This window comes from Staurois parvus, unplaced genomic scaffold, assembly GCF_062004578.1.
Source record: "Staurois parvus isolate SC_StPar_1 unplaced genomic scaffold, SC_StPar_1.0 ptg000217l, whole genome shotgun sequence".
Taxonomy (NCBI): Eukaryota; Metazoa; Chordata; class Amphibia; order Anura; family Ranidae; genus Staurois; species Staurois parvus.
In genome coordinates this window covers 8247567-8271656 of record NW_028318013.1, presented here as the reverse complement: position 1 = coordinate 8271656, position 24090 = coordinate 8247567, and the positions used below count along the sequence as shown (strand labels likewise).

The window sequence follows — 24090 nt, the reverse complement described above, 5'->3', positions numbered from 1 at the left end:
ATTTTGACCCCTTTTTAAATATTGGCACCACATTGGCCTTACGCCAATCCAGTGGTACTATGCCAGTCATTAAAAACAGTCCCTAAAAATTAGAAACAATAGCTTTGAAATGACAGAGCTCAATTCTTTAAGGACCCGTGGGTGTATGCCATCCAGTCCAGGTGCTTTATTCACCTTTATACTGTCTAAATATTTTTTGATCATATCAATTGTGAGCCAATGGGGATCATCTGGGGCTGTGTCAATACCATGCCCATTATGGACAAGAGCTCCCCCATGCTCTTTTGTATAGCAGTGGAAGGAGAAAGCAGACAGGATCCATACTAGGTGATGTGGACTGGGGCAAGTACACCCCCATCTTCCCAGAAAAGCAGAACAAAAACATAAAAATATAATTTTATTGAAATTAAATAAGTTACACGAAAAATCCAATAACAATGCTTTGTTATCCTGTAGTACCCGTTATCTATGCTGTGAACCATGGATTATATATGGATCTTCATTGTCTGGTTTATCCATTCTCATAGGCACTGGATAAGCAACTGAAAAAAAACATAAAGACACTTTTGAATACAAAATAACTTAATTGAAAGAAGTAGGATATATTTAGATATTCTACACAGAATCTGCACTTATCAGATGTAAAGAGGTACAGTGCTCAGCAAAAATGAGTACACCCCAACAGATTGGTCAGAAAAGCTATATTTTCCTTTCAGAATCAACAATTTCTATGGGACACTATACTGCGAAATACTCCCACAAAAGCGGGCCATTGGTTGTACGCACAAAAAAGTATTTTTCCTAAAAAATTAATTCAAGACCATATTGCAAAAATGAATACACCCCAATGAAAGTCTGCGGAGGAAAGCTAAAATTTTAGACAACAAAATCCTAATTAACAAGAATTCAACTACAGTTGAGTCTAATTATTCATTAAACAGGTGCACAGCAGACAGTTGTTCATAAAAGGGCGTTACTTAACCACTTGCCCTCCTGAGGATTTACCTCCCTTCCTGACCAAGCCATTTTTTGCATTACGGGAATGCGTTACTTGCAACACTGCACCCAAATTATATTTATATCCTTTTTTCCCCTACGAATTGACCTTTCTTTTGGTGGTATTTGATCGCCTGTGAGGTTTTTATACTACAAAAAAACAAAATAAACAAAAGACCTACAATTTTGAGAAAAAACAAAAAATATTTTTGACTTTTTGCTATTAACCACTTGCCTACCGGATATTTATACCCCCTTCATGCCCATGCCAATTTTCAGCTTGCAGTGCTCTTGCATTTTGAATGACAATTGCGCGGTCATGCAACACAGCACACATATGACATTTTTATCATTTTTTTTTCACACAAATAGAGCTTTCTTTTGGTGGTATTTAATCGCGGCTGGGTGTTTTATTTTTTGTGCTATAAACAAAAAAAGAGCAAAAATTTTGAAAAAAAAAAAAAAGTTTTTCTATGTTTCTATTATAAAATTTTGCAAACAGGTAATTTTTCTCCTTCACTGATGTGTGTTGAAGAGGCTGCACTGATAGGCGGTATTGATGGGCACTGATGAGGTAGCACGGATAGGCAGCACTGATAAGCAGCAATGATGGGCACTGATTGACGGCACTGCTGGGCACTGACTGGTGGCACTGATAATCAGTGCCCTGATGATCGCTGCCGATCTGTCCTCTGACAATTGCTGGTTATCGGCAGTACTTTCCTCATGCTGTGACAGCGTGAGGAAAGTGCAGCCGATAACTGGCAACTACATTTACTGGTGATCTGCGGTGTCATTGGACACGGCTGATCACGTGGTAAAAGGCTGCTGTGATTGGCCTTTTACCACATCATGTGATTAGCTGTGTCCGCGGGTGCGGGAAGGCGCGTTCTGGGAGGACGTCACATGACACCCTCCCAAAACTGTCCGGCCGCAGTGAAGCTGTCATTTGGCTATCTGCGGTCGGCAAGTAGTTAAACATGTCCAGCAAAATTTTAAAAAATCTAATTTTGTCATAAATTTAGGCCAAAATGTATTGTGCTACACGTCTTTGCTAAAAAAAAATCCCAATACGTGTAAATTAATTGGTTTACGTGAAAATTATAGTGTTTACAAATGGTGGTATAGATACTGGAATTTTTTTTATTTTTTACTAGTAATGGCGGCGATCTGCGACTTATAGTGAGACTGCAGCGGGCATTCTGACACTGGGGGGAAATGACTTGGTGTCACTGACATCCCCAGTGACACCAATACAGTGATCAGTGCTAAAGAAAAGCACCAACACTGTACTAATGGCACTGGGCAGGAAGGGGTTAACATGATGGGCGATCAAAGGGTTAACTGTGTGCTGTTTCACAGTAAGCTCTGTGTGTGCTTCACTGTAATCACACTGCTTTGGATGGCAGTGCTGTGCATAGCCATCTAAATCCGCGTGCATGAGCTGACAGGGAGGAGATCCTTGGCAATCACCAAGCGCCGGCGAGTAATCACTGGCCGGGACCCGGTGATTGACAGAGGAATGGTGGCGCGGGTTTGGGGCACAGGCATCCCCTACCCGGAAATACAAAATCACACACATATATATATATATATATATATAATGTGATTTTGTGTACCCATGCCACCTTGTAGCAGTACATCTGCTATAGGGCAGTTGGGAAGCGGTTAAAGAAAACCACTTCCCATTTCATGCTGTCAGACGTGGTACCACATGGAAGAGAAATGTCACAAGGCCTGAGAAAGAAAATTTATTTACACAAGAAAGGTGAAGGCTACAAGAAGATCAGCAAAGATCAGCAAAGCTTTACTTATCAGTCAGAATATTGTAGCAAAAGTGATACAAAAATTTAAAAAAGATGCAACTGCAACCATCTCACAGAGACATCCATGTTGTCCACAGAAGTTAACACCTCGACAGTTCCGAGTGCCTTCTGCTGAGAATATTTGAAGAAAATATTGTTGGGTCAGTGCCAGTGTTGGGACCCTTACTTTTTAATGTATTTATAAACAATATAGGGTCTGGGATTAAAAATACCATTTCAGTCTTTGCAGACGACACTAAGATGTGCAGTGGAAAAACGTCCTTACAGGATGTCTTCAAGTTCACTGCAGTTAGCTAAAGAAATAGAAAGCCAAACTGGGGTGATTGTTTCCCATGACACAATACGGCGTACACTGCAGAGGAATGGCATGCATAGGTGTCGTCCACGAAGGAAGCCTCTCTTAAAGCCCACGCACAAAAAAGCACACCTATAATTTGCCAGGGCCCATTCTGAAAAAGAAGACTACTGGGACTTTGTACTCTGGAGTGATGAGCCCAAGATAAATGTTTTTGGATCTGATGGCTTCAAAACTGTATGGTGTCGCAAAGGTGGAGTACAAAGAAAAGTGCATGGTGCCTACAGTGAAACATGGTGGTGGCAGAGTCCTTCTGTGGGGTTGATTGAGTGCTGCTGGTGTCGGGGAGCTGCATTTCGTTGGTGGCATCATGAATTCACAGATGTACTGCTCTATATTGAAAGAGAAGATGCAACTATCACTCCATGTTCTTGGTCGTCGTGCACTTTTCCAACATGGCAATGATCCAAAACACACCTCTAAGGCCACTGTTGCATTTCTGAAGAACAGGGTTAAAGTGAGTCAGTGGCCAAGTGTGTCTCCTGATCTGAACCCAATCGAAAACCTATGGGAAATTCTAAAGAGACAATTTGAGCATCACTCTCCATCCAGCATCCAGGCTCTAAAAGAGGTTGTTCTTTAAAAATAGACAGACTTGGTGCGGCCCTTACAAATCATGGAGGTCATACAAAATTCTAGATGTAGTAGGTTTTGTTGTGGGGTGTATTAATTTTTGCATCAACTATTTTCAGTAAAACTGAAGATTGTGCAATCTAAAATTATGTTTAAATCTTACTTTTCAAAAGAGGTGTACTCATTTATGCTGAGCACTGTATATACAGTGCCTTGAAAAAGAATCCATACCTCTTGTTGGGCTTGTTGATCCACATTGTCATGTTACAACCAAAAACGTAATTGTATTGTATGTGATGTGTGTGAAGGGGGCTGAATACAAATGCACGCCACACTTTTCAGACATCTATTTGTAAAAAAATTTGAAAACCAGTTATTTTCTTTCAACTTCACAATTATGTGCCACTTCGTGTTGGTCTATCACATAAATCCCAATAAAATACATTTACGTTTTTGGTTGCAACATGACAAAATATGGAAAATTTCAAAAAGGGATGAATACTTTTTCAAGGCACTCTGTGTGTGTATATATTGTGGCAGAGTGTCCCAAATGAACCCTGGGAAAGTCCTGTTCGGGGTTTATAGATCTCCCAGGTTCCTTACCTATACCTTTAGAGATCTCGAATATGAGGTCCAGTGCAGGGTTTACCTCTCTCTCCATGGGCAATTAAATCCACCTGGGACCTGTAGCCAGAACTCTCGGCCTGCAGATCAGACAAGTCCTGTCTGGTATGCTGAAAGGTTGGTGGAAATGAACTAACTGCGTATGTTGTTGCTGACAAGCGGTAGGCTTGAACAGTTTGGTAGTTAGGACCTGCATTACGCTGTAGTGAGAGCTGGGACATTGCTAGGTTTTTTTGTTTGATATTTTCCTGCCCTGTTTATTTTGTTTAAATGCTGTACAGCACTTTGTATATTTTGTAAATAGCACTAATAAAAACCTTCACTGTTTGCCACTAATCTCACTGGATTTGGATTTGAAAGACTGCTTACCCCAGGAAGCATATAGCCTGGCTGTCTAGCCCCAGCTCACATAAATATATATATATATATATATTTCTATCCCCCACTCAAACAAAATTTGAGCCTGTCCTGCACCCATAAACATATTTGTTAGGGTGCCTATGTTTCTGAGCTTGTGCCGCTCAATAAAGATAAAAAAAATTGTGCTTTTTTTCACACCTCTCCAACTGCAGCCTTAAATCTAGACTCAACAGTAGACAGATTGATGATCCCACTAATGAATGTTTTGGTTTGAATGGCACAAAGCATGGCCACTTTAATCAGAGAGAAATATGGAAGCTATCTATGCTGACCTCTCCTGAAAATGCTAGTTCCCCTGTGATCAAGCTGATCACGGACCTGGAATAATTAAGCAGATCAGTAGCTCTGCCTTTTCTACAACTTCACTGGATGCATGATGTAAAAGTAATACAGCCAGCATGTTGGCCAGCAATGGCAGCCCTATATGTTTCTCGGCAAAGGGAGCTGGGGATGATGCATACTTTTATGGCAGGAGCTGTGGAAACTGCCTTTATACCACAATCGAGGGACCCATTTATATTTATTACTTGCTGCAGAGGCTAGAGAAGGAAGGGGAATCCTGTGTTTTTGTTTTGTTTTTTTTTTTTAACTCATCATTCATCTGTAAAAGGGTGTTCGTTACATTTTCACTCTCAATGGGTACACCAATGGCCTCTGGGCATAAATGGGAAGATAACCCACCATGAACTGGATTCTCTTTGCACATAGCTATGGAAGTAGTAGTTGCCTAAGGTCGGGTAGTTTGTTTTTGAACAATCGGGCATTTTGGAGCTAGTTTTGAATTTCTGTTCTATGACAAGCCAGCAAATTTCAGTTAACTTTATTATTTTGTGCTGTACAGCACGTTTGAAGCAGTATAAGTATAAGGGTTTTATACATGAAAACAGACTGTCTAAGATTTAAATAAAACAGATAACCAGTTAGAGTACATTCTTTACCTATCTCTAGGACTGTAGCCTAAATAAAGTTCTATAAGAGGCAATAGGAAAGTTATCCGTGACAGGACAGTAATGTTGAGACTTTTCATGTCCTGCTCTAGAGACAAATTATGATACTTAGATTAGAATCATAGAGAAAATGTGCAGTATGCTACAGGCTGTTTAGCTGTCAATGACAGATAAGTAGCTCCCCCTTTTGGCTACTACAAAATTGTAGTCATTTCTACAAGTCTAGATCTCTCCAAAATGTTACAAATAGAAATTGAAAATAAATCTAATCTTTACACTTGCATGCAAATAGCAGATGTACTAGGGCACAAGTATTTGACAAAGGTGGTATCATGTAATTCTTCCTACTACTGACAAAATAAAACATGGCAGATCAACCCTTGACAAAAATGGAGTTGTCTCTTTATGGGCTACAGCCCCCACCCCTGATCAGCACCATTTGAACTCCTAGAATTTCCAATATACACAATAACCAACTGTCATCTGTAGGATAAAGTGGAACTATACTCTCCTATCCTTTACAGCCAAGGAATCTGCCATCTTAGCCTCTGTATAATCTGTAGTTACTTTGTTTCTACACATGTGATCAGTTATGACACCAGCTATTTGTTGGCTTGACAATTCCGTTGAGATTGCAAGCATTAGTGACAGTTATTCATGGCATGCATTGAATGTAATTGTTTTGGAAAGCAGTTAAATCATTTGTGTTTGCTCAGCTTTAAAGCAGAACTAAACCCATCAATTTTAAAAAACAGTTACATCCCTGGAATGCTGGGAATACTGTCACATTTGCTTGTGCTCTCAAGCAAAATGTCAAGCCAAAACATAATTAAAATACAGTGTGGAAATGAATATATGATTTTACATTTTGACCATGGATACACTTTTAACCAATGAATGAACTGCGCTTCAGCTATTCCCAAACAAAAATATTGTCAAAACTGGTGCAGCCATCCAAGTGTATACCACTATTACTCAAAAGTGTTTCCTTCTATTTTAAACAGCACTCAACAGTATACAAAAAACAAACATTATCCCCCCCAAATAGAAAAAAAAGTGTGTGTGTGTATATATAGTGAATATTAGACTGTTCAAAAAAAATAGCAGTGGGAGGGGCGCATGCGCGGCCAGGGATGAAGACAGCTGCTTCCCTCTGAGCTCCGCTCCTCTCCCGGCAACCGAGACTCACCCACGGCGCATCGCCGTCCTGTAGGCGTCCCCGGGTGAGTCATATCAGACAGGCACCCAGCCCAGCACGATCCCCAGCGATAATGGGGAAAATAGAGCGCTGGAAGCCCCCCTCTCCGCTGCCACGTGAACCGTGGTTATCTCCGCTACAGCGGTTCCTGCATAGGCCTCAATCCCCGGCCTCAATTTCTGCTGCAAGACCAGGAATGAGTTCCGGACCCCCAGTGACGGTCGGTGGTACTGCAGCTCCTAAATTACTGCAATCTCTCCACCTTCTCCTGCTTCCCAGATGGAGGAATCCAAACCCCTAATTCCTGGAGAAGGGGTGTTAGAGCAACCTGTCCTGAGTATGCCTCCCACTGCTTCTGCCAACCACCTGCCTGCTTCATCTGCTCTCACGGTATCTTCATTAGAGGAAAAATTGCAAGTATTTTTACATATTACTGCCTCTATATCCACTGAAGTGGGGAAATTGGCCTTGGAGCTTCGTGGGGAAATAGCAGAGATCGGAGATCGTGCAGACCAATTGGAGAATAAATTTGATGAATTGGTGTAATACGTCCATGTCTTAGAAGAAGACAACGCGTATTAGAAACATACCATGTCCCAAATTCAGCTCCAACAAGAAGAATTAGAAAATCGGGAACGCCGGCAGAACATTCGTATTCATGGTATGTCGGAATCTATTGCCGATTCCCAACTCAGCCGACATCTCCTGTCTTTCTTTGTTGCAACTGTCCCCATGGTTCCAGAAGCGGATTGGTGCCTGAACAGGGCCCATCGTTCACTAAGCCCCAGACCAGCAGACGGCATTAGACCACGTGATGTCATTGTTTGCTTTAATTTTTTTGAGACCAAGGAAGCTTTGTTAACCTCCATACGCAACAACCCCTCCCTGGAGTTTAAAGGGGACAGACTTCAGCTTTTTTGTGATCTCTCCCCAATTACCCTGGCCAAATGGCGGGCGCTGAAGCCAATTACCACGCATCTGCAACATTGTGTCCCCTATCGCTGGGGTTTCCCCTTCAAGCTGGTCATCTCCAAGGGTACTTCCCAAGTTTCTCTTCGGGATCTTTTGGAAGCGGACTCCTTTCTGAAGCAATTGGGACTACTCCCTCCACCGGAAGACGCCTCCTCCCTGCCGCCTACTCCATCTCGTCCTTCCGCTACCCCAACAAGATTTGGACACCAGTTCGTAGGGGTCGGAAGCAGCTTTCACGTACGCCTCAACGTCCTCGTTCCAGCAATAAGCCTGCCTGATGCTTCGCTGAGGTCTTCATCTGTGGACTTTTCAGAACGGTGTCTTTATGCCCTCTGCCTCCCACCCTCTTCCTTACCCCTTTTCCCCCTCCCCCTCTCCCTTTCCTGTGCTGGGTGCCTTCATTGAATGTTTTCTTCCTTTTGGCAGGGTTTGACGACTGTTGTGTCCCGGTTGTCGTGTTGCCCCCGACTTTGTCCAGCGGTGGATGGCTTTGAAGGAATTTCAATCCTCAGGAGCAGATATTTTTATCCAGGAGACAAATCGACAAGCTCCTTTCGTTTTGCCACTAGATATTTTTCCCAATTCTATTCAGCCTTCGACCCATCTGGCAAGGCTGGTGTGGCAATCCTGATTCGGACACGTTGCTCCCTTTGAGTTTCCTCCGAGGTCGATCAATATGGTCGCTTCATTATCTTAGAATGTAAGCTCGGTGACACACCCCTTATTTTGATGAATATCTATGCTCCGAATTCAGGTCAGTTACAGTTCCTCACACAAACGCTCGCTAAATTAGGCTCCTTTTCCACTCCACATATGATTATAGGGGGTGATTTTAATTTAATCCTTTCACCCCACAAAGATAGGAAGGTTCTATTCGAGTCCACTCCTTTGAAGCGGCAATGCTCCTCCTCAAAATCCTTCCGTAAATTGATCAGGGAGCATCAACTCTTTGACGCCTGGTGGATTCGGCACCCTATCCACAAACAATTTACTTTTTACTCTACACCTCACCGCAGTTACTCCTGCCTCGATCACTTTTTCATTACAGCTCCTCTTCTCCCTCTCCTAGTCTCTTCTGACATCAATCCCATCACCTGGTCTGATCACGCTTCTTTGACCTTAAACGTGTTATTCCCTAATGTTATCCCAAAAGCAGGCCATTGGCGCCTTAATGAGACCTTTTTTTATCCACGGAACATCTCCATACTGAGCTCTCTCAAGGACTTGATCTATACTTTCAACTTATTGTAGGCTCTGTAACGTCTACCTCAACCGTATGGGAAGCCCATAAGGCGGTATTTCGTGGCCTTTGTATCTCCATGGGCTCTCGCCTGAAGAAGTCCTCGGAGTGTGCCAGGATTGCTCTAGTCTGCCAGTTAACCCTGGCTGAGCGTAAACTCCTTGCAAAACCATTTATTTCTGGGCTGTATAGAGTAACTTCTCTTCGTGACCAAATCAAGGCTCTTGATGCCTGTAAGTCCACAAAATCTCTCCTCTGGGTCAGGCAGAAATTCTACGAATTCTCTAACAAACCTCATCGAATGCTCGTTAACAGACTTAAAGCCCAATCCCCCTCTACAGTGCCAGACCATCTTATCCAGCCGAATGGGATCCCTACTTATGATCATGTAATGGTCTCCCTTTTTGGCTCATATTATGAATCTCTTTACAACTGCTTGACCCCAGACCTCCATCCCCCTCTCACAGTGACCTATTTTGCCTAAGTTGTCGTCTTCTGATATTGCGGCCCTCAATGCTGACATCTCTTCCGAAGAATTATTTAAACATCTCCCCTCACGCAAAACACCAGGACCAGATGGTCTTCCCTATTCTTACTATAAGACTTTCATTGGTACCCTGGCTCCCCATCTTCTATCATGACCTTTTTTAAAGGTATTACTCCACAAGCGGACTTCTCCCATGTATACATCTCTGTAATTCCCAAACCTGACAAGGATCATTCTATCTTAAATAACTACCGTCCTATTGCTCTACTGAACTCTGATTACAAGATTTTTACTAAGATCCTAGCTAACCGGCTGTCTAAACTCCTCTCCAAACTCATAAACAGAGACCAAGTAGGCTTTGTCCCTGCCAGACATGCAGCGGACAACACCAGAAGATCTATTGATCTGGTTGACTTGGTTAACCGGTCTTCCATTCCCACCATTTTATTGAGCTTGGATGCCTAAAAAGAATTCGATCGTCTCAGCTGGCCTTATAGGTTTATGGTTTTGGAGAAATTTGGCTTCCGTGGCCCTTTTGTGGCAGCTTTGAAAGCTCTCTATTCTCATCCTTCCTCGCAGGTCAGAATGTCCTCCTTTCTCTCACCCACCTTTCAGATGTCGAATGGTACGCGACAGGGATGCCCTCTCTCCCCTCTATTGTTTATTCTTTGTTTGGAACCACTGGCTATTGCAATCCGGTCCCATCCTGACATACAAGGTATAACGTCTCATGGCCACGAATACAAATTGTCCCTTTTTGCGGATGATATCCTCCTTACACTCTCGAACTCCCAAATTTCCCTCCCAGCACTGCATAAACTTTTGCGACAGTTCGGGACTCTCTCGGGTTACAAGGTTAACGCCTCCAAGACTGAAGCACTCCCACTTCATATCCCACCAGCTGTACTCTCGTCCCTTCAAGTATCATTCCCGTATCGATGGTGCACCCGCTCTCTAAAATATCTGGGTACTAACCTTACTCCTATAGGACACCAACTTCCCTCCCCTATTTATTGCTATTTCCCGTTCCCCGAAATCTTGGGATACTCTACCCTTATCATTCTTAGGACGTATCAACGTCATAAAGATGACTGTATTACCCAAACTTTTGTACTTACTTGCTTCCTCCCTGTCCCTCTGTCCAAGCTACACTCCCTGCAGAAATCCCTTCTACATTTCATTTGGCATAATAAGCGACAGAATTGCACACAGTGTACTACTTTCCCTGCGTACTAGAGGAGGCCTGGGTGCACCGGATATCGTGACCTATTATTACGCCACTCACCTCCGCTTCCTTACTTCATGGTCCACTCTATTCCCTCCCAATCTATGGACTGAGATAGAGTCCTTACAATTGACCCCGACTCATCCCTGCTCTCTCCTCTGGTCGTCTTCGAAGGTGGACCTTACCCTTATTCGTCGTTTGTTCCTTGGCCCCATGTAATTCTCCATGAGTATATGGCGGAAATGTAAAACCAGGTTTGCATTGGCCTCAGATTGCTCCCCACTGATTAATATCCTTTTTAACCCTAATCTTCCAGACAGTTTGGCGATACCCAGATTGTCCCCTTGGGTCACGGCCAGGCTCTTCCAACTACGTCACCTAATACATCCTGTTACCCGGAAGCTGCAGCCATTCTCATATCTCCAGAAAAGATCTGCCTTCTCACTATTTTTATATATACCTCCAGATACGTCACTTTTTCTCCACTATATATCCCACGTTGACTCTTTGGGAATCCTACCCCCTTTGAGCGTCTCTGTATACAAGGTCCACATCAAAAGGGTATAGTTTCTAATATATATATATATATATATATAAACTTCTTATGGATGCTGCTCCCCTCGCTAATGACACTCATTACATGCGCAAGTGGTCCCAGTTTCTGCAATGTGACATTGACTTTACACAATGGAAGAAAATTTGGGACAACACATCTAAATCTTCTGTGTGTGTGTGTGTGTGTGTGTGTGTGTGTGTATCTATATCTGTGCTCAAATAACATGTATTCACAGTCCCTTGTAGTGTGTGTGTGGTGAAATTTGTCAGTTAATGGGGTGTGCACATTGGCTGAGTGCAGGGCTAGTATAGCTGTTGAATGGAGAAAACTGCTTGAACAGTTGTTTTGGTATTCTTGGAAGGGGCACCGTGTCTGGGGCAGGACCAATCTCCAACCCAGTGTCCGGGTTTTGTGCCCAGGTGCACACAGACCTTATAATGGAGGTTTAGGAATACCTCAGGGCTCCACCCAAGAGACAGAAGTCTCTTACAGGAGTCAGGCTGCTTGTGGCAGCTGGAGTATGAATGTCTGCAAGAGACAGTTAAAGGCCTGAGGACTTTGCCAGAGGAGCGGTGTGCATACTAGAAGCTTGGGGCTGTGTGCATTAAGGAGCTCTAAGCTGTGTGCCTGGAAAAGCTGGTGGTCAGAAGGACCAGTATCTATAGCAGCAGTGCTGCTGAAGAATAGCCAGCTGGGGTAGTATTTTCATTTGGATTGTGGATATGTTATGGGAGAAGAACCCCTGTGTGGGAAACCTTATCTTGGACTTTTGTTTTTGCCTTTTCCTTTTAATAAAAGTGGGCTACCAAGCCCTGAAATATAGTTCCTGACTGGCGTGAACTCACTTGAAACTGCATCTACCACTGAGCTAAACATCCCCCATGTCAGTGTGTATACACATGTAAATACATCCAGGAAGTATTCACAGAGCTTAACTTTTGCCACATTTTGTTACAGCCTTATTCCAAAATGGATTAAATTCATTTTTTTCCCTCACCATTCTACAAACCATACCCCATAATGACAATGTGAAAGAAGTTAGTTTTGAAATCTTTGCAATTTATTAAAAAAAAAAAACCCCCATGTACATAAGTATCCACAGCCTTTGGTCAATACTTTGTTGAAGCACCTTTAGCACCAATTACAGCCTCAAGTAATTTTGAGTACAATGCTACAAGCTTGGCACACCTATTTTTGAGAAACCTCTCCCATTCTTTGCAGTACCTCTCAAGCTCCATCAGGTTGGATGCACTGTATGTATATATACATCTGGAATAAGGCTGTAACATACCAAAATGTGGTAAAAGTTAAGTGCTGGTAATACTTTCTGGATGCACTGTATGTGTGTGTGTGTGTGTGTGTGTGTGTGTATATATATAGTGCCTTGAAAAAGTATTCATACCCCTTGAAATTTTCCACAATTTCTCATGTTAAAATCCCAGTAAAATACATTTTATGTTTTTGATTGTATGCGATAGACCAACACAAAGTAGAAAAATGATAAATGGGAAAAGTGTTGTTTGACCCTGTTGCAAGAGCAAAGGTGAGTGTGGTCCCAAAAAAAAGAGAGGGGGGGGGGGGGGTGTCTCAGATTGAAGAGCACCAGTCACTATTGGTTGAACACAGAGCACTTTAACAAGACATAGATATCTCTATCACACACACATTCTATGGGGGACTGTGAATGTATGTTATTTGAGCACAGAGCACTTTCAAGTAATCACGTTTACATCACCATGGACTGAGTTTATTTGGACAGTGTGTGTATATATAAATAATACACACTGTCTAAGTAAACTCAGTCCATGGTGATGTAAACGTGCTTACTTGAAACACACACACACACACACACACACACACACACACTTTTTTCAGGTATTTACCAAAACATATTCAAGCTATAGTTGTATAATGGATATGGGCTGAAATTGCACACTCAGGTTTAATTTTGAGGGTATGTACATCCAAATTGGAGGAAGGGTTTAGAAATTACAGCTCTTAACCTCCCTAGCGGTCTGATTATGTCAGTATTTCTGTACTCAAAGTGGTACTTTTTTTTGCATGGAAATATGTAGTGGTTTTTTTTTTTTTTTTTTTTTTTTTTTTATTGTAGGCCTGTAATTTTTAGGAATAACTCGCTCTAATCTGTCTGAACAAGAGTCTAGTAAACATCCTGGGTATGTTGAAATTCAAAACCCAAAATCATAAAAAATATAATAAATTTAATTCAATAATATAATCAAACCAAAAACACTGAAATTTGAAATAGAGCGCCAAGTTCGCACATCACTGAGCAAAGTCGCTAAATCGTTTTCAGTGTCTGACAAATTTACCCACGAATCATTATCACTCAATTCTGCAAGTAGTTCTGATTTACTATCGCTTTTCTCTAGCCGGTCTAAAACCGCTTTTGACCTAATGGGACGCTTTTTGGACACCATGGACATTTCTCAGTTTCAAGGCAGAAAGAACAGTAAAAATGCAGGCAGGGCACAGGACAAAGCACTAGGGACAAAAATGTATGTGAAATGGTTTGATACAGTAATGTGTTACTATGATTTTAGTGTCACTTTTTTGACATTTTTAAATTTCCCGCTAGCTCCGCCCCCGTACATCCTGACATCACAGGGAACGGAACCCAGAAGACAGATGCTGGCATCGGCCGGAAGACATGGCCGGGGATGCTGCAGGGAGGACATCGTGGGAGCGCAGGACAAGGTTAGTGCAGAAGGGATCCCAGAGCAACGCTGCAGGGTATTCCCGAGTGTAGCTCGGTGTTACCACTTGTGGTGCTGAGACTTTACCCCAAGCTTTTTCAAGGGACCAAAAATAATTGGACAACTGAATCAAAAGCGGTTTCATGGCCAGGTGTGGGTTACTCCTTCGTTATTTCTTTATCAATTAAGCAGGTAAAAGGTCTGGAGTTGATTCGAAGTGTGGTATTTGCATTTGGAATCTATTGCTGTGAACCTACATCATAAGTTCAAAGGAGCTGTCCATGCAAGTGAAACAGGCCATTGTAAGGCTTCAAAAACTAAACTAATCCATTAGAGAGAGAGCAGCAACATTAGGAGTGGCCAAATAAACAGTTTGGTACATGCTGAGGAAAGAAGAATGCACTAGTGAGCTCAGCAACATAAAAAGGCATGGACGTCCACAGAATACAACAGTGGTGGATGATCGCAGGATCCTCTCTATGGTAAATAAAAACCCATTCACAACATCCAGACAAGTGTAGGACGCTCTCTAGGAGGTGGGCGTATCATTGCCAAAGTCTACAATTAAGAGAAGATTTCACGAGAGCAAATACAGAGGGTTCTCCGCAAGGTGCAAACCATTCATAAGCCTTAAGAATAGACTTTGCCAAAAAAGTCAGACCAGTTCTGGAAAAGTTTTCTTTGGGCGGATGAAACTAAGATTAATCTGTACCAGAATGACAGGAAGAAAAAATTGTGGAGAAGGCTTGGAACAGCTCATGATCCAAAGCGTACAACATCATCTATAAAACATAGTGGAGGTAGTGTGATGGCATGGGCATCCATGGCTTCCAGTGGCACTAGGTCATTGGTGTTTATTGATGATGTGACAGAAGCAGCCGGATGAATTCTGCAGAGTTTAGAGATATACTGTCAGCCCAGATTCAGCCAAATGCAGCAAAAATTGATTGGACAGCGCTTCACAGTACAGATGGACAATGATTCAAAACACACTGCAAAAGCAACCCAGGAGCTTTTGAAGGAAAAAGTGGAATATTCTGCAATGACCGAATCAATCACCTGATCTCAATCCAATTGAGCATTCATTTCACTTGCTGAATGCAAAACTAAAAGGCAGAAATATCCACAAACAAAGAACTGAAGACAGCAGTTAGAGCCTGGCAAAGCTTCAGAAAGGCGGAAACCCAGTCTTTGGTAATGTCCATGGGTTCCAGACTTCAGGCAGTCCCTGACAGCTCGTGACAAGCTGAAGAGGGAGAGAAGAGTTTCTCTCTCGATCAGCCTGCCCCCGTCCAGCACACCCCCCCCGCCCCGCCCCCTAGTAAAACACTCCCCTCACACAGTAAACCCTAAAAATGTTAACCCCTTCCTCCCCAGTGCCATTAGTACAGTGTCAGTGTTTTTTTTTCACTGATCACTGTATTGGTGTCACTGGGGATGTCAGTGACCCCAAGTCAATTCCCCCCAGTGTCAAAATGTCCGCCGCAGTCCTGCCATATGTCGCTGATCGCCGCCATTATTAGTATAAATAAAAATTAAAAATCCCAGTATCTTTCCCGCCATTTGGAAACGCTATAACTTTCATGTAAACCAATTAATTTACATGTATTGGGATTTTTTTTTTAGCAAAGACATGTCGCAGAATGCATTTTGGATGAAATTTGTGACAATTTGATTTTTTACTTTTTTTTTACTGGACATGTTTTATAGCAAAAAGTCCAAAATATTATTTTTTTTTCTCAAAATTGTCAGCCTTTTTTGTTATAGCGCAAAAAATTAAAAACGCACAGGCGATCAAATACCACCGAAAGAGAGCTCATTTTGTGGGGGAAAAAAAAAAGGATGAAAATTTAATTTGGGTGCAGTGTTGCATGACCGCGCAATTGTCAGTTAACGTAACGCAGCGCCATAACAAACCTCTTCTGTAACTGCTTCCTGACCACCCTACAGCAGAAATACTGCTACTGGGCGGCATGGGTACGCAAAATCACATATATATATATATATATATATATATATATATATATATATATATACACGTGATTCGCACTCCCGTGGTTTTCACGCCCCTCCCAGATAGCGTCAGATTGCCCGTCAGTACACCAGTCATCACATTTAACCCCTTGATTGCCAGGAGCACGCTCATGTACAATAAACCTCCATTGCTAGTATAGTGTCTGAACGGGTCAATATCTTTGATCAGGTCAGCACTATACCAGCGTTCACATTAGTATAGCGTCCTCAAAAACGCAGCGTTAGCAGGATCAGCCCCTGCACCTGCCAACACCTGCGTTTAGCCCCTACGCTTACCCCTCCTTCTCCCCCAGTAAGTGCAGTGTCAGTAGGTCACTGTCACTTGATACATTGCACACAAAACCGCAGTGTTCGCAGAATCAGGCCTGATCTCTGTTAGCACTTGCCGGTAAATTTTGATGACTCTTATATGCAGCAGAGTGCCAGTACTAGTGCCGCTCTACCTTTTGGTGAACGAAGTACCAGCGGTCTAGTTCATCCTGGTCTTTCACATACCTCCTTGATTTTTGGAGCTGTTTTTCACGAATATCTGTATGCGTTGATTGTGGATCAAAGCAGTTTATATGCACAACAATTTATTGCCGCCAACCCAAATTCAAATTTTGCCAGACCATTCGCATGGAAACTCATTACGGTTTTCAAATTTACATTTTTTTGGGGCCTAACCCTCAACATGGGCATTACGAAAAGAAATTAAATGCGGTTGTATTGGTCCGCAGACCCGATTCATCGTATCCTGTGTTCTCTGCTGCCATGGCCAGGCATAGATATGAGAGTATAATGTGTTTTATGCATTTCATCGACAATACACTCTGTCATCCTCGGCGTGACCCTGAATTTGACCAGCTCCACAAAATTCAGCCCCTCGCAAATCACCTTAACCTAAAATTTGCAGATGTCTATACTCCCCAGCAAAACATCTGCGTTGATGAGTCCCTTATTTTTCTGTCCGCCTTGCATTCAAACAATTTCTCCCCTGCAAGCGTGCCAGATATGGGGTCAAGATGTAGAAGACCTGTGAGAGGACAACAGGCTATACTTATATGTTTTGGATTTACGAGGGAAAAGAGTCACGTGGAGCCCCCCGGATGCCCAGACTACATGGGGAGCAGTGACAAGATAGTTTGGGACTTGGTGTCATCATTTCTCCATATGGGGTACCACTTATACATTGACAATTTTTATTCAAGCGTGCCACTATTTAGACATTTTATTCAATCTTGGAACTGGCACTTGTGGCAAAGTGTGACCTAATGTGTGCCCACCATTAGAAGTGGGTGGATGCAGGGTGGTATATTCTGATGGTGGGCATACCACACACTTTTTCTGGCAGAGATTTCTTATTTTTTCATTCAGTCCACTGGCTAAATACAAAAAAAAAAAAAAAAAAGAACATAGCATATATAACCAACAAGGACCAGCGATGTACTGGTACATCACTGGATTTGAATGGTTATACCAGGATGATGCCTACAGCTGCAGGCATCATCCTAGTGTCGTTTTTTTCAGCCGGTGATCGGCTTTCATGTAAAAGCAATCCTAGTGGCTAATTAGCTGCAAGATTGCTTTTACAAGCAGTGGGAGATGATGTCCCCCCTCCCCCGCTGTCTTCCACGGCCTTCTCGGGCAGTCCCGTGCCATCAGGGGAACCTGAGAATGCAGCCGGTGTTTCTGCCAGCTGACCATAGAGCTGATTGGAGACCAGAATGGTGCCAATCATCTCTATAGTCTAAGAATTCGGAAGCTACAAGCATTTCATCACTTCAGTTTTGCAGGATATAAACAGCGCCATTTGTAAATTGGGAAAGCATCTGATCACACCGATTTTTGGTTTGATTAGATAATGTAAGGGCAGAGGAGATATCTAAAGTCTGATAGACCCCAGATTTCTCAAAAAAGAATATATGACAATGCCCATCGAAGTTATAGGGGTTATTTGCATTCCCTGTTATAGCATTAAAAGTGATTAAAAAAAAAATGAAAAGGTACAATGTAAAAAAAAATAAAAAAATAAATAAAAATAACTTAAAAAAAATAATAAATTGCCCCTCCCATGCGCGCCCACCTGTGTGCACAAGCCTTGACCCTGTGCCGTTATGTAAGCAGCGGTTGCGCCAAGCATGTGAGGTATTGCCATGAACGTCAGATCAAGGGCAGTAATTCTAACACTAGACCTCCTCTGTAAATCTAAAATGGTGGCTTTTAAAGCGCTGCCTATGGATATTAGAAATGTTTGCAGTTTGTCGCCATTGAACGGGGCATGTGCAGTTTTAAAGCATGTCATGTTTGGTATCTATTTACTTGGCATACCATTATCTTTTATATTTTACAAAACAATTGGCCAATATATTGTGTTTTTGTGCATTAACCTCCTTGGCGGTATTCCCGAGTGTAGCTCGGGGTAACATTTCAGTACCAAGAGCGGTAACCCCGAGCTACACTCGGGAATACCATGTGGCACTGCTCCGTGCTACTGCATTTGTTCTTCACTTACCTTACCCTGCGCTCCCACGATGTGTCCCCTGCAGCGTCTCCGGCCATCTCCTTCGGCCGGCATCCAGCTTCTGTGTCCTGTCCCTGTGAGGTCGGGACGTACAGGTGCCGCCGGCGGCGGGAAATTTAAAAATTTTAAATGTGTTTTTTTTTTTTTTTTTTTTTTTTTTTTTTACATAGTAAAACATTGCTGTCTCAACCAATTTCACATACATTTTGTCCCTAGTGCTTTGATGTGCAGCGCCCCGCCTGCATTTTGTCTGTTCTTTCTGCCTGGAAACTGAGAAACGTCCATGGCGTCCAAAAAGTGTCCCTTTAGGTCAAAAGCGGGTTTAGATCAGCTAGAGAACAGCGATAGTAAATCAGAACCACTTGCAGAATTGAGTGTTAATAATTCGTGGGGAAAGTCGTCATCAGACACTGAAAACAATTCTGTGACTTTGCTCAGTGATGTGCAAACTTGGCGCTCTATTTCAAATTTCAGTGTTTTCGGTTTGATTATATTATTGAATTAAATGTATTATTATTATTATGTCATTTTTTATGATTATTAAATTATAATTTATGATTTTGTGTTTCAAATTTTATCATACCCGGGATGTTTAATAGACTCTTGTTCGGACAGATTTCAGTGAGTTATTCCTAAAAATTACAGGCCTACAATAAAAAAAACTACATATTTCCATGCAAAATAATGGTACCGCTTTCAGCACCAAAAATTTGAAATAATCATACCGCTAGGGAGGTTAAAAGTAAAAAATTTTTTTTTTTTTTTTTTAAATTGCTTTTGAAAAATCGCTGCGTCAGTACTATGTGCCATAAAAAATTGTAGCACCCACCATTTTATTCACTAGGGTGTCTGCTTTAAAAAAATATATAATGTTTGGGGGTTTAAATTTCCTAGCAAAAAATACTGATATTTTTTTTTTTTTTTTTTTTTTTCATGTGAACAAAATGGCTTGGTCTTCAGGTGGTTAGAAGAGTGAATGATGTGTGGCATAAACTTCGAATACTGGGCATAAAACGCCCCCACCCCCCAAAATGACCCCTTTTGGAAAGTAGTCACCCCAAACTATTTGCTAAGAGGAATGTTGAATCAATAGAAGAATTTATTTTTTTTACCACAAGTTTTTGGAAAATTACAAAAATATATATATTTTTTTTTTTCTACACAAAATTGTCACTTAAATGATTTACTGCTCACACATGCCATGGTTATATGTGGAATTACTCCCCAAAATACATTTTGCTACTTCTCCCGAGTATGGGGGTACCATATGTGAGAGACTTTTTGGCAGTCTAGCCAAGTACAGGACCCCAAAATCCAATAAGCACCTTCAGGCTTTTAAAGGGCTTTATTTCCTCATTATATTCCAGACTACCTATCACAGTTTCGGAGGCCATAAAATGCCAGGATAGCACCTAACCCCCCCCAAATTACCCCTTTATGGAAAGTAGACGCCACAAGGAATTTGATAAAAAGCACGGTAAGTATTTCGCAGATCTCGTTTGTTGCCACAAGTTTTTGGAAAATGAAGAAAGAAAACAAAAAAAAATTTTTCTTTTTTTTTATATTTCAAAACCTTGTGAGAAAAAAATGAAATCTGCAAAATACTCACCATGCCTCTTTTTAAATTCCTTGGGGTGTCTACTTTCCAGAAAGGGGCCATTTGGGGGGGTTTGGGGCTATCCTGGCATGTCAGGGCCTTCGAAACTGTGATAGGTAGTGAGGAAGTGTAATGAGGAAGTTACACACCTTTCAGGCTTTTAAAGTGGTCATTGGATTTCAGGCTCCTGTATGTGGCTAGGCTCCCAAAAAGTCTCACATGTGGTATCCCCATACTCAGTAGAAGTAGCAGAAGGTATTTTGGGGTGTAATTCCACATATACCCATGGCTTGTGCGAGAAATAAATCATTTAAATGACAACTTCGTGTAAAAAAACAAAAAAAAAAACGTTTGTCTTTTTCCAGAAACTTGTGGAACAAAATAAATCTTCCATGGACTCAATATGCCTCTCAGCAGATAGCTTAGGGTGTCTAATTTCCGAAAAGGGGTCATTTGAGGGTGTTTGTACTATCCTGGTATTTTAGCACCTCAAGAAATGTGATGGGCAGTCAAAGTAAAAGCTATGTAAATTCCATTATCTATACCATAGTTTGTAGACGCTATAACTTTCACAAAAAGCAATCAATATATACTTATTGGGATTTTTTTAACCAAAAACATGTAGCAGAATACATTTTGGCCTAAATTTAGATATTTTTTTTGACCAAAATGAGAAAATTTAAAAAAAATAAAATTTTTTTTCAACTTTTTTTCTGGTTATAGCGCCAAAAATAAAAAGTGCACAGGTGATCAAATACCACCAAAAGAATGCTCTATTTGTGTTAAAAGAGAGGACATAAATTTCATTTATGTACCGTATTGCATGACCGCGCAATTGTCCGGTAAAATAGCGCAGCGCTGTATAGCAAAAAAATATCGTAAATTGCAGTATCTATACCATAGTTTGAAGACGCTATAACTTTCACACAAAGCAATGAATATACACTTATTGGGATTTTTTTTACCAAAAACATGTAGCAAAATACATTTTGGCCTAAATTTATAACTAACTTTGAGTTTACTATATATTTTTTATTGCTGAAATTAAAAAATCGTTTTTATTCAAAATATTTGGTCTTTTTGTTTATAGCGTGAAAAATAAAAAGATGATCAAATACCACCGAAAGAAAGCTCTATTTGTGTGAAAAAAGGACGTAAATTTCGTTTAGGTGCAGCATTGCATGACCGCGCAGTTATCAGTTGAATTAGTGCAGCGCCGAGTAGCAAAAAGAGGCCTGGTCATTAACCTCCCTAGCGGTATGATTATTTCATATTTTTGGTGCTGAAAGCGGTACCATTATTTTGCATGGAAATATGTAGTCTTTTTTTATTGTAGGCTGTAATTTTTAGGAATAACTCACTGAAATCTGTCCAAACAAGAGTCTATTAAACATCCCGGGTATGATTAAATTTGAAAAACGAAATCATAAATTATAACTTAATAAATAATCATAAAAATAATAATAATAATACATTTAATTCAATAATATAATCAAACCGAAAACACTGAAATTTGAAATAGAGCGCCAAGTTCGTACATTGCTGAGCAAAGTCGCAAAATTGTTTTCAGTGTCTGATGATGAATTTCCCCACGAATCATCACTCAATTCTGCAAGTGGTTCTGATTTACTATCGCTGTTCTCTAGCTGATCTAAACCCGCTTTTGACCTAAAGGGACACTTTTTGGACGCCATGGACTTTTCTCAGTTTCCAGGCAGAAAGAACAGACAAAATGCAGACAGGGCACAGGACAAAGCACTAGGGACAATATGTATGTGACATATATGATATGTATCTTTCCTCATAGCTGAGCTCCTCCATGCCTCTTATCAGTTTGGTTGCCCTTCTCTGTACTTTCTCCAGTTCCCCAATGTTCTTTTTCTGAATTGGTACCCAACAGTCAACTGCATATTCCAGATGAGGTGTTACTAATGATTTGTACAGGGGTAATATGATATCTCTCTCTCTGGAGTCTATGCCTCTTAATACAAGAGAGGATTTTGCTCGCTTTACAAACTGCAGCTTGGCATTGCATGCCATTATTAAGCTTGTGATCTACCAGAACTCCCAGATCCTTCACCACCATTGATTCCCCCAGTTTTACTCCCCCTAGTATGTATGATACATGCATATTCTTAACCCCCAAGTGCATAACCTTACATTTATCAACATTAAACCTCATTTGCCACATAGTTGCCCAATTAAACAGTGCATTGAGGTCGGCTTGTAAGTTGTAGACATCCTGTAAGGACGTTATTCCAAGGCACAGCTCGGTGGCATATGCAAAGACTGAAATGGGATTTTAATTTTTAGTACAATGGGGGAGGTTGCTGCACTGACATCGCTTGTGTTTGTACAGCAATCTCAGGTTTTTTGTTTTGTTTTTTCATTCATCCCATTGGGTTGAATGAAAATAAAATTCTTGTGTGTTCCAGGCTTAACCAGGTTAACATTTTCATTTACCTTTTGTAATTTGGCCTGCTGTACCTTCACAATTTCTTCGTGTAGGGTTCTCTGATGAGTGAAATGGAGCGCCTCTGTGTCCATATAAAAAGTTAGAGAGTATCCCATATAGTATTGGTCTGTAAAATCAGGAATATGCATGAATATATTGACACAAGCAATATATTTAGCAAAGATCTGTACTTGATATAATTTGACAAAGAAACAGAGTAGATTATAAAATTGTTACAGGCTATTGGAAGAACACCAAGAATTTGACAAATGTAAAATGAAACTGCATAACTGAATACTTTCTATAGACACAATCGCTAAATATTCTGGAAAAATTCTACAGTAGAGTTATTTTAAATGTAATATCTCTTAAGTCACACTAGGACCCAATCACACTATGGGGTTGAGGAAACATTGGTCAACAAATGTTTAGATTGTAAACTCCATGAGCAGCGCCCTTCAATTTCTTCTGTATCAAACTGTATTGTAATTGTACTGTCCCCCTTATTTTGTAAAGTGCTGTGTAAACTGTTGGAGCTATATAAATCCTGTATGATTATTATAATAAATGCATTAGTGCAATGGAGTACCATTTATTCTAAATAGCACCTCAATGCATCTTGTGATGGATTTGCATTGTAATGGTGTTTAATTTTTTACATCAAAATTCAATCTAGTTTTAGTCAGTCTTTTGGCTAAAATGACGTTTTAGTTGCATTTTGGTCATCTGAATTGTTTACCCTCTTCCTGACCGTGCTATAGCCAAAAGACAGCTACAACGTGGTCATCCAGTGCTGGAAGGGCATCTATAGACGTCCTCCCAGAACCACGCCCCCTGTGCTTCCCCTGGGCCACGCATTTGGCATGCTCTGTGACCGCTGTGTCCTTCGGAAACATCCAAAGAACAGAGGTATACCACTCAGGCAAACAATCCAGATCAATCCACAACAGGTGCAGGCTCTGGCTTGCCACTACACACGATGCAACAGGAAGGATCAGCCGCACATCGGAGGATTGATGAATATAATGTATATTTATTGATCCATAGGACACACAAAACACCAGGACATGAATACAGGACCTGTTAACACATTTAACACGATCTCGTGCCTAATCATAACTGACCGTGCTATAGCCAAAAGACAGCTACAGTATGGTCATCCAGTTTTGGAAGGGCATCTATAGACTTCCTCCCAGAACCACACCCCCTGCGCTTCCCCTGGGCCACGCATTTGGCGTGCTCTGTGATCGCTGTGTCCTTCGGAAACGTGATCACAGATCACAGTAAAAGGCCAATCAGTGTCCCTTTACCATGTGATCAGTTGTTGTGTCTAATCAGAGCTGATCACATTGTAAACAGACTAGC

The 24090-nt window shown here is 41.3% G+C and overlaps 1 protein-coding gene across 1 annotated transcript in view; it reads right to left on the bottom strand.

The window, feature by feature from the left end:
• Positions 1–384: 384 nt before the first annotated feature.
• Positions 385–24090, bottom strand: part of CEP20 (centrosomal protein 20) — a 35342-nt gene continuing 11636 nt past the window's right edge. Inside the window, exons 4-5 of the mRNA XM_089679080.1 lie at positions 22734–22852; positions 385–542 (exon numbers count right to left, since the gene is read on the bottom strand). Of these exons, the coding sequence (XP_089535206.1) occupies positions 463–542; positions 22734–22852 (199 nt within the window). The 3' untranslated portion in view covers positions 385–462. The remainder of the gene's footprint in view (positions 543–22733; positions 22853–24090) is intronic.